This window comes from Mus caroli, unplaced genomic scaffold, assembly GCF_978045245.1.
Source record: "Mus caroli unplaced genomic scaffold, Mus_caroli_1 scaffold_8, whole genome shotgun sequence".
Taxonomy (NCBI): Eukaryota; Metazoa; Chordata; class Mammalia; order Rodentia; family Muridae; genus Mus; species Mus caroli.
This window is the reverse complement of record NW_028227263.1, coordinates 42,841,431-42,853,442: the sequence shown is the minus strand read 5'-3', so window position 1 is coordinate 42,853,442 and position 12,012 is coordinate 42,841,431. Positions and strand designations below refer to the sequence as shown.

Below are 12,012 nucleotides of genomic sequence, written 5' to 3'. Positions count from 1 at the left end.
GATTTTCCTGTTACTTTCTTCATATGTTAGATTTTTATATACACTCATTGTCATGTGATGTCTTTCTTGATAAATTATCACCTAATAAATCATCCAAGATTCTTACTTGCTTGATTTCTTGCATATTAAAATCATGTTTTAACTCTTTATCTGGTGTTGCTCCTCACTGAAGAGGTAACATTTGGGGATTATTGAATTTGTAAAAACAGACAGAATGCTCCTGTAGATTACATTTATTGTCAGTTTATTGTCAATGATGAGAAAACAAAATGTATTTATTTCTACAGAAATATTAATTGTTATTTAACAACTTATTTTTCATATTTCAAGTTTCATCTATACCAAATATTTTCCAAAGTTTCTTAAAAAAAAGATTTTATTTTTACAGACTGAGAATAAGGTTTGAAATTGATGTTTACAAACACAAATTTCTGACAACCATTACCTTTACTGTAGTAAATGCAGGCATCAAGGCTGATCTCTTGAAGGAAGCCCCCCAAAATTCCCAGCACTGTGTTCACAGTAGACAGCCCCATGCATAGGTCTGTGAGGGCTAACATGGCCAGGAAATAGAACATGGGCTGGTGCAGGCTTGGCTCTGTTTGGATCACATGAAGTATCATGCAGTTTCCCGGGAACACCATTGCATACATAATTGAGAAAGGAATGGCAAGCAAGATGTAGTAGACTTCCAGGCCAGGAAATCCAGTGAGAACAAATCTAGAGGTACTTAAGTTTGACATTAAGAAAACTGACATTGATAGAAAGTACAAAATATTTCTGGAGAGCTATTCTGCATTACACATGCTATATTCGACTTTCTAATAATATGTATCTGTTATAAAAATTCAAATTCCATCAGCAGGGAAACTTAGACATAATCCTTGGTTGTGCATCATTGCAGAAACATCCTGTATAGATAAAACCATAGACCATGCTGACCTAGTGTTAAAAGATATCCAGAAAGCAGGGAGTTTTATGCCAAAACAATAATGTCTGTAGACTCAGTGGATATAAATTGTCTAAAGTACTTCTGATAATCAGTCCTAGAGGACACAAATGTTCACAGTGATGTCATGGTTGGTAGAGTCCTCAGAAGAATGTGAAACACATAGGCGATTCTCCTCATTAGTGCTACAGAGAAACTTTTCACTGCCTTCGAATTTTAAATGATAACTATGGAAATAGGCAAGCTGAAATAACACATCGGTTTTAGAATATGAACTACAATTGAAAGGAAATCAAAGAAATCTTAGCTGAGTCTGTACTTTTTGGTGATCACCATGGTGCTTAGCACTTCTCTGAATTATTCATCTATATAAATTATACTTTGTAGTTTTTCTCAATCTATAGAAGCCTTTTACAAAAGAATATTATTGTTAATTTTTATGCCCTCACTTGTAGCATAAAATAATTCAGAAGGATTTTAAAGTAGGTGGTTCTGAAAAATATATTATTTTTCTAATTGGTGTGATGTTCCTTTTAAATTAATTGGATATTTGAGAATGTAGCACATGTTGAATTTTACAATAGTAATAAAGATCTATGCCCACTATTATATCTCTAAGAACTTCCTACTTAGTACATAGTTAAAGAACCAACCATCCTGTGCAATCTGTCACTAACATGGCTCCCTAAATAGGAGTTGAAAAACAACCACAAAATAGACATGGGGAAAGTCCATAGGGTCTCAACCCTGCCAAAGAAACACAGATCACTTAAAAAGTGCTGAGAGAAGGAGAAATAGTACTCCCCAGAGAGGAACATAGTGATGGTTATTCAATAACAAATTGTGCTTGCTGAAAGGAGCCTGATATAGCTTCTTCTGAGAGGCTTTGCCAGAGTTCTACAATACAGAGGTAGATGTTTGCAGTCAACCATTGGCTTGAGCATGGAGTCCCCAATGAAGTAGTTAGAGAAAGGACTGAAGGAGCTGAAGGGGGTTGCAACGCCTTAGGAAGAACAACAATATCAACCAACCAGAGCTCTCAGAGCTCCCAGGTACTAAACCACCAACCAAAGATTATACATGGAGGGTCCCATGGTTCCAGTCACATATGTTCCCTTGTAGGGCATCAATGGGAGGAGAGGCTCTTGTTCCTGTGAAGGCTTGAAGCTCCAGTGTAGGGGAATGCCAGGATGGGGAGGTGAGAGTGGGTGGGTGGAGAAAGACCCTCATATAAGCAGGGGGAGGGGGAAAGGATAGGGGGTTAATGGGGAGAGGGAAACCAGGAAAGGGGATATCATTTGAAATTTAAATAAAGAAAACTTCTTCCTTCTGGTGTGAGCTGGTAGCGTGAGAAGACCTTGAGCACTTGCTCTGCACCCAATCCCACAACACCCAGAGGAACCTGTACTCCCAGGAGCTCTAACACACCCAGGATCATAGGTGAAGAGGCCACTAGGACCCCCAGTAATCCAGGGAGATAGGAACCCCCTCCTGGACAGTGTCATGGGCTCCTTCTGGTCTGAAGCAGTACACTGAGCAGACCTTGGGTGCTAGCTCTGCACCCAATCCCACAACACCCAGACAAACCCTTAGCCCAACTAACCAGAGGGCACAGAGACAGTATCCAAATTAACAAAATCAGGAATGAAACAGGAGACATAACAACAGAAACTGAGGAAATTCAAAAAAATTATCAGATCCTACTACAAAAGTCTACACTCAACAAAACTAGAAAACCTGGATGAAATTTATGATTTTGTAGACAGATATCAGGTATCAAAGTTAATTTGGTATCAAATAAACCATCTAAACAGCCCCATAACACCAAAGGAAACAGATACAGTCATTAAAAATCTCCCAACCAAAACGAGCTCAGGGCCCGATGGTTTTATTGCAGAATTCTATCAGACCTTCAAAGAAGATATAATACCAATATTCTTCAAATTATTCCACAAAATAGAAACAGAAGGAATACTACCCAATTTTTTCTATGAAGCCACAGTTACATTGATACCTAAACTGCAAAAAGACCCAACAAAAAAAGAGAACTTCAGACCAAATTCCCTTATGAATATCAATGCAAAATTACTCAATAAAATTCTCCCAAACTGAATCCAAGAACATATAAAAACAGTTCTGCATCATAATCAAGTAGGATTCATCCCAGGGATGCAGGGATGGTTCAATATACAGAAATCAATCAATATAATCCACTATATAAACAAACTTGAAGAAAAAAGCACATGATCATCTCATTAGATGTGTAAAACACCTTTGACAAAATTCAACACCCCTTCACGGTAAAAGTCTTGGAAGGATCAGGAATTCAAGGCAAAACCTAAACATAGTAATACAATATACAGCAAACAAGTAACCAACATCAAACTAATTGGAGAGAAACTTGAAGCAATCGCACTAAAAACAGGTATTAGACAAGGCTGCCCACTCTCTCCCTACTTATTCAATATATACTGGAAGTCTTAGCGAAAGCAATTAGACAGCAAAAGGAAGTCAAAGGGGTACAAATTGGAAATCAAGAAGTCAAAATTTGCCAATGATGTGATAGTATACTTAAGTGACCTGAAAAATTCCACCAGAGACTTTCTATAGCTGATAAACAACTTCAGCAAAGTGTCTGGTTATAAAATTAACTCAAACAAATCAGTAACCTTCATCTACTCATAAGATAAATGGCTGAAAAAGAAATTATGGAAAGGCCACAATTCACAATAGTCACAAATAATATAAAATACCTTGGTGTGACTCTAATCAAGCAAGTGAAAGATATATATGACAAAAACTTCAAGTCTCTGAAAAAAAAAAAAAGAAATTGAAAAATATCTCAGGAGATGGAAGGATCTCCCATGCTCACAGATTGTTAGGATTAATATAGTAAAGATTGACAACTTGCTGAAAGCAATCTACAGATTCAATGCAATCACCATCAAAATTCCAACTTGCCTGGCAGTGGTGGCACATGCCTTTAATCCCAGCACTTGTAGACAGGCATATTTCTGAGTTTGAGACCAGCCTGGTCTACAGAATGAGTTCCAGGACAGCAAGGGCTACACAGAGAACCCCTGCCTTGGAAAAAACAAAATCCAACTCAAATCTTCATAGAGCTAGAAAGAGCAATGTGCACATTCATCTGGAATAACAAAAGACCAGTATAGTAAAAACTATTCGCAACAATAAAAGAACTTTTGGGGGAATTAGCACCCCTGACCTCAAGCTGTACTACAGAGCAATAGTGACAAAAACTGCATGGCATTGGTACAGAGTCAGGCAGGAAGATCAATGAAATAGAATTTAAGACCCAGAAATGAACCCACACATCTATGGTCACTTGATCTTTAACAAAGGAGTTAAAAACATCCAGTGGAAAAAAGACAGCCTTTTCAACAAATGGTGCTGGTTCAACTGGCAGTCAGCATGTTGAAGAATAAAAATTGATCCATTCTTTTTCTTTTTTTTATTAGATATATTCTTTATTTACATTTCAAATATTATCCCCTTTCCTAGTTTCCCCTCCGAAAACCCCCTATCCCGCCCTCTCTCCCCCTACTCACCAATCCACTCACTCCTGCTTCCTGGCCCTGGAAGTCCCCTATACTGGGCCATAAACCTTCACAGGACCAGGGCCCTCTCTTCCCATTGATGATAGATTAGGTCATACTCTGCTACTTATGCAGCTAGAGCCATTAATCCCACCATGTGTTTTATTTGGTTGGTGGTTTAGTTCCAGGGAGCTCTAAAGGTACTGGTTTGTTCATATTGTTGTTTCTCCTCTGGGGCTGCAAATTCCTTGAGCTCCTTGGGTACTTTCTTTAGCTCCTTTATTGAGGACCCTGTGCTCTGTCCAATGGATGGCTGTGAGCATCCACTTCTGTATTTGTCAGGCACTGGCAGAGACTCTCAGGAGACAGCTATATCAGGCCCCTGTCAGCAAGCTTTTGTTGGCATTCACAATAGTGTCTTGGTTTGGTAGTTGTTTATGGGATGGATCCCCAGATGGAGCAGACTCTGGATGGGCATTCCTTCAGTGTCTGCTTCACACTTTGTCTCTGTAATTCCTTCCATGGGTATTTTTCCCCCTTCTAGGAAGGAATGAAGTATTCACATTGTGGTCTTCCTTCTTCTTGAGTTTCATATCTTGGGAATTGTATCTTGGGTATTCCAAGCTTCAGGGCTAACATCCACTTATCAGTAAGTGCATGTCATGTGTGTTCTTTTGTGATTGGGTTACCTCACTCAGGATGATATCATCCAGATCCATTCATTTGTCTAAGAATTTCACAAATTCATTATTTTTAATAGCTGTATAGTACTTCATTGTATAAATGTACCACATTTTCTATATCCATTCCTCTGTTAAGGGACATCTGCGTTTTTTCCAACTTCTGCCTATTATAAAGAAGGCTGCTATGAGCATAATGAAGCATGGAACACAATGAATATTTGACAAAGGATCTAAAATCACCCAGTAGAAAAAAGAGCATTTTCAACAAATGGTGCTGGTTCAACTGGCAGTGAGCATGTTGAAGAATGCACATCGATCCACTCTTAACTCCTTGTACAAAGCACAAGTCCAAGTGGATCAAGGACCTCCATATAAAACCAGATACACTGAAACTAATAGAAAAGAAAGTGGGGAAAAGCCATGGGCACAGGGAAAATTTTCTGGAACAGAACACCAATACCTTATGCTCTAAGATCAAGAATTGACAAATGTTACCCCAGGAAATTGCAAAACTTCTGTAAGGCAAATGTATCTTTATGAGTATACATATTTTCTGTACTTACGGCTGCTATATTTATGATTATAAAAGATGCTCAAATTTGCTTATACAGTGGAAAAATAAGATTGAATGTTTATAATCCAATTTTAAGAGAAAGTATATAAAGTTTTGAAAGGAAAGACAGGGCAGACTATTACTAGGTTGACTTCATGTTTATGAAGAGCTATTGGTGAGTTTCCAGCACTAACAAGATAAAATTGAAGACTAGAACATTGTCTTAAGGCATTGTTTCAAAGCAGTAAGTGGATTTTAAAATCTCTCTCTCTCTCTCTCTCTCTCTGTCTGTCTTTCTTAGTAGGAAATACTGGGAGGAATTGGAAGAAGGGAAAACATGCTGAAAATATATTGCATGAAAAATATTTAAATTATGCACATAATACTAAGTGGAGAAAGTATGCAAAAGAAAATGTAAAATCAAAACAGAAAAATTAATTTCTTAGGCTGGAAAGATAGCTAGTCGGGGTAAGAACTTGTGGAGCAGGCCAGCCAACCTGAGTTTGATTTGTGGGTCTCATGTTGGAAGAGAACAGGCTCCCAAAATTCATCCTCTGACTCTCACATGATTTCTCTCTCTCTCTCTCTCTCTCTCTCTCTCTCTCTCTCTCTCTCTCTCTCTCTCTCTCTCTCTTTCACACACACACACACACACACACACACACACACACACACACACCCCAATAAAAAATTTTAACATTTTAACATTTAATTGAGATTCTAAATACTTTGTGCTTTCTTGAACAATATTTTTCTATTATTCATGGAGAGAGCATTTGATAAATATTAATTAGCTTATATTGGCTAATTGTGTTGCTCAAAGTAACATGCTTGTTGGTAATCAGGCTGCTTGTTCTCTCAAGTGCTGAGAAAGCTGAGATAAAATGATTTCCATAACTGTAGCTGCATCTATTTCTTTTCTCTTGAAGCAGCACTTGGGGAGATTTCCTTTAAGGAGAGTAGCTGTTTGGATTGTAATGAAATGGTCCCTTCTTCATTGTGAAATCACACAAAAACCCTGTTACACTTCTTTAATCTAAAAATCCATTTTATATTAAACATGATTACTCTGGGTTTGTTGTTGTTGTTGTCTTTAGGAGTTAGGAGGGGTAAATATTTTTTTCTATTCTCAATATCTTAAAAACACATGTGGGGTTTTACAACTAAAGGGCATTTTTTAAAGGAAAAGTTTGGTTTGTATTTAATTATTTAGTCTGTTTATAATGGTCATCATTATTATAATTACTTTACAAATGTGCTATTTTGTTACTTTTCTATATGTTCAATCTTTTGTTCCCTTTCTTGGCTTTCATTGCTTCATGGTACACACTTTATTAATTTACTAATTACACCTTTGTTGTCTAATGTTGTTAATCTACATAGTATACTTAGTCAACTTACCAGCCTGTCTTTAACTTACACTATAATGAATCCCAAGTAGTAGTCTCTCATTTACCTTCCAAGCCCTTTGTGTTATTTCTGGTTGAGTTTACATATTAAATTCCAATTGAATCTAGAATCTTATGTGTCCCCAGCCAAGATTTGCATCATAGTTATGTCTCCAGGCTTCTCCTCTTTAAAAGTTTTTAAATGTCAGTGTTATGTGTGTGTGCATGTTCATGTGTAATTGGTGCCCATGAGCATCCCAGGACAACAGAGGACAATAGAGGAAAACCTTGGGTTTTAGTACTTTTGTACCCCCTTTTTAAATGAGGGTCTTTTGCTGCTTTCTGCTTTCTACGTAAGGCTAACTGGTCTACAAGAATCCAGACATTATTCTGTGTTCATCTCCTATCCAGCCACAAATGTACTCAAAACAAATACACACTGAAATCCCCTTACTATGTACAAAGCATTTTATCTATGTAGCCATGTAATCACCCCCTCTACTAGTATTTTTAGTACTTTTAGAACTCATACAATGCATTTTGATCATATTCCTTACTTTATCCCAACAACTTGAAGATCCATACACACTGAATATTATTCCTTTTCATTTTGAATCCATCCAATACAGATTCTGCTGTGCATAAACCCTTGGATATATGGCCTTAACCAGAGAGTGGTCAACCTGTCAAGAACTACACCTTTATGAAGACTGACTTTTCTTCTCTTGAAGCTATTAATTGCCAATGTCTCATTAGCTAATAATTAATATTTTAAAGTAATAACTCTATGTATTGATGATCTCTTCTACTTAAAAATTTAAATGTATTCATTTTATTTTGTGTCTTATTATATTGCCTGCATGTAGAGGTCCAAAGGAAGTGTCAGATAAAATGGTACTAGAATTATTAATGGTGGGATTATTTGTGGATTCTGGGAATCAAACCTAGATCTTCTGCAATATCAACAAGTGCTCTGAACTGCTAGGTCAAGAGTCCTGCCACTCTTTTAACTGTTTATTGAGACAAGGTTTCACTCATTTGCCTAGGCTGGCCTTGAACACATTGTAGCCCAAGCAGATCTTTAACTTGTGAATCTCCTATCTCCTGCTCCCAAATAGCTGCATGATAGGTCCCAGATTCATAGGTTACTTTATGCTACATTTATCATATATTCTTTTTAAATTTGTTCTGGGATTTTCAGATTAGTATTATAATTGATTTTAATTAATTACTATAACGCAAAATTGTAGAGCATTCATCTTCACCACATCTGTTGTAAACATTAACAAATTGTTATTTAGGGAAAGCAGAATTTCTTTCATTGCTTACCTTTTTGCCATGTTGATTTGACTTTGAAAGTGGAAATTTTTTTAAGAGTCCAAGAGTTGATTTTAATGATAAATGCACAGGATGTGTATCCTTCCCTATTAGGGCACACACGCAGTTCATTTGGTTTTACAATAGTTTCATTAAAATATTTAAAAGTAAAACTAGAGTTTTCAAAAGCAAATGGATTCTTCCTACAGACTATACATCTTGTATTGTATTTTATACACTCTGAAAATATACTTGTCTTTTAGGTATATTTAGACAACTCACTTTCACTGTGATTTCCCTTATAGTTGAATAATTATTAGCATTACATTAGAAACACAATTCTATGCACTAATTTATTAATTTTTCCTTCCTCATTTGTGGTGGTTTTTTTTGGATTTTTTGCACATTTTAAAGCATTTTAGCATTTGTTTTCCATTTTAACCTTTAATTATTTAATTGTTGCCATGGAATTATTAACATGCAGAAAAAAAATCATTTAAGTCCATTGTCAAATACCAGTACACTATAGCACAGGGAGAGGTGGTACCATGATTAGGCATGCTTTGAATAATGTTTTATTCTAAATAAAAATAAGAAAAATTACGTATTTTATCTCTACTTAGACTATTTTTATTTTATTCCTAACAAAACATGGGTCCACATTTTTGAAACCTGCATTTCCTTACATAATAAACAGGTTTGTAACATTTATGCAAGAAAGTATTCAGCTTCAGGTCTGTCTGCCTTCAGTCATATTTTGTAGTAGCAACATGAAATATAATTTTTCTGATAAATTAAACAAGCATAATTGACTTTAGATATTTTTCTAACTGATTAGTAAACTTTAAGAATAGGAGTAATGATTACAATACATATTATATAATGCAAATAAAAATAAAATGCTGCATGTATCTTGTCAGGAAAACTTTTAGAAAGACCTGAATATTACTATAGAGAAGGTCAGATATAAAGATAGTATGGAAAGTATATCGTTCTAAAGAAATTTCAGCTAAAACTATAAAACATGTTAAATTTGTTAAATAAATTATATACTACTCTAAAGGTTTTGTATAAAATAAAATTGACTAAATCTACCAGCACATTGTACCATAAGATATGTCCTATAAAAATAGTAGTTAAAGCAGAACAAAATTTTTATTTTTTTTTGTTTGTTTGTTTTTTGTTTTTTCGAGACAGGGTTTCTCTGTGTAGCCCTGGCTGTCCTGGCACTCACTTTGTAGACCAGGCTGGCCTCGAACTCAGAAATCCGCCTGCCTCTGCCTCCCAAGTGCTGGGATTAAAGGTGTGGGCCACCACGCCCGGCTTTTTGTTTTGTTTTGTTTTGTTTTGTTTTTGTTTTTTGTTTTTTGTTTTTGTTTTTTGTTTTTTGTTGTGAACAAAAATTTAAAAACAGAAGTTACCTGTTGTTAATGTGCCCTGAGTTCATAGAACAGAATCTGCTGAAAATAGTACTATGGAAATGTTTTACTTTTCAGGGTGTTTCTTGTGTGTAAAGAAAAGATCTATCACTCGATCATGAATCTGTTTGGTCTTGACACCAAACACCACTGGATTAACCGCAGAAGGTACTAAAAGGTACACACTGGCAACACTGATGTGCATACTTAGAGGTACATTCTTGCCAATGCAGTGAGTTAGGAAGCTAAACAATGCAGGTATATAGGAGACAAGGATAGTGCAGACATGCGCTGCACAGGTGTCCAGGGCTTTAGAGTGGGCATTCTGGGAAGAGAGCCGAAACACTGACTGGAGGATTTTTACATAGGATGTTCCTATTTGTCCTACATCCACTATTATTATTGAAAGAGCTACTGAGATTCCATATACTCTGTTAATAAGAGTGTTGGCACTTGCCAATTTCACCACAGCCATGTGCTCACAGTAGGCATGAGGGATGACATAGTCTATATAGTAAGGCAGCCTCTTAATCAGAAAAGGACATGGCAAAGTCAAAATCACACCACTGATTAGGCAAACAAGACCCAGTTTAGTCACCATAGATGTTGTCAGGATTGATGTATAATTCAGTGGGATGCAAATGACCACAAAGCTGTCAAATGCCATGGCTACTAGGATGGCTGACTCCATGATGCACAGGGTATGGATAAAATACATTTGAGTTAGACAGACATCAAAGTTGATCCAGTGTGCGTCAAACCAGAAGATGCCAAGCATTTTCAGAGCTGTAGAACAGGTGAGACACATGTCATTCATTGCCAGCATGCAAAGGAAGAAATACATAGGCTGGTGGAGACCTGGCTCCAGCTTGACAGTAGCAAGGATTATGCTGTTCCCCAGCAGGGTCAGTGCAAACAGAAAACAGACAGGGATGCCAATCCAGCAGTGAAAATTTTCCAACCCAGGAATACCAACCAGGAAGAAAGATGTAATATGTTGACACATAGCATTCCCTGCCATTTTAAAACCCAATGTGCTGTATGTTTAGTGGAAAATACCAATAGTAATATTCTCTAAACAGAAAATAGCTTTGAAAATTCTTCCATGGTTGAGGATGACTTGAAAACACTTTCACATACTGGGGCCTAGCAAACACAGAAGTGGATGCTCACAGTCAGCTATTGGATGGATCACAGGGTCCCCAATAGAGGAGCTAGAGAAAGTACCCAAGGAGCTAAAGGGATCTGCAACCCTATAGGTGGAGCAACAGTATGAACTAACCAGTACCCCTGGAGCTCATGTCTCTAGCTGCATATGTATCAAAAGATGGCCTAGTCGCCATCAGTGGAAAGAGAGGCCCATTGGCCATCAGTGGAAAGAGAGGCCCATTGGTCGTGCAAACTTTATATGCCTCAGTACAGGGGAATGCCAGGGCCAAGAAGTGGGAGTGGGTGGGTAGGGGAGTGGGGGTGGAGGGTATGGGGGACTTTTGAGATAGCATTGGAAATGTAAATGAGGAAAATACCTAATAAAAAATTTTTTAAAAAAGAAAAAAAGAAAACACTTTCACAGAAGTGCTGATTCTATCAAACCTCTGAAAATACTAAGACAAATGAATTTGGCTTTAAAAGTCAGCATTTTATTCTGGAAAAAAATACATTTATTCATTACTTTTTCTAAGGTTGAAAGCTTACTTCAATTTTAGTCATTTTCCTTATACAGTAGTAGGTCTGTAATAAAATAGTATATATCTTCATTGGTGGTGGTGATTTTCATCTCAAGATATGAAATAAAAGACAGAAATTGATAATAAAATACTAAAAAATGCACATTATTTAGTACATGTAAGAATCTTCAATTACTGTATTATTATAATTTTATCTTTAGTATAACTAAATTCATAGACATTCCAATATGATCTAATAAGAAAAAAATATAAATTATAGACAGGAATTTTCTACCAATATTTTAAAAATAAATATAAGCATATATCTTATTGACAAAAGAAAAACAATACATTTTTTTCCATTTCAAAATCATGAGACTCTTTAGTTTATAAATAGAAAAAAATCTCTTGAACAAAAGAGTTTGATGGAAAAGTGCTTAGAGGCAGGGGGTGGGGTGGGGAGAAGGTATAGAATGTGGA

General features: G+C 36.4%; 1 protein-coding gene across 1 annotated transcript; it reads right to left on the bottom strand.

The window, feature by feature from the left end:
- Nucleotides 1-9,932: 9,932 nt before the first annotated feature.
- On the bottom strand, nt 9,933-10,886 carry LOC110299449 (olfactory receptor 52P1-like). The gene has a single exon (XM_021169138.1). It carries the CDS (start codon nt 10,884-10,886, stop codon nt 9,933-9,935), a length of 954 nt encoding a protein of 317 aa, XP_021024797.1.
- Between the last annotated feature and the right edge of the window lie 1,126 nt (nt 10,887-12,012).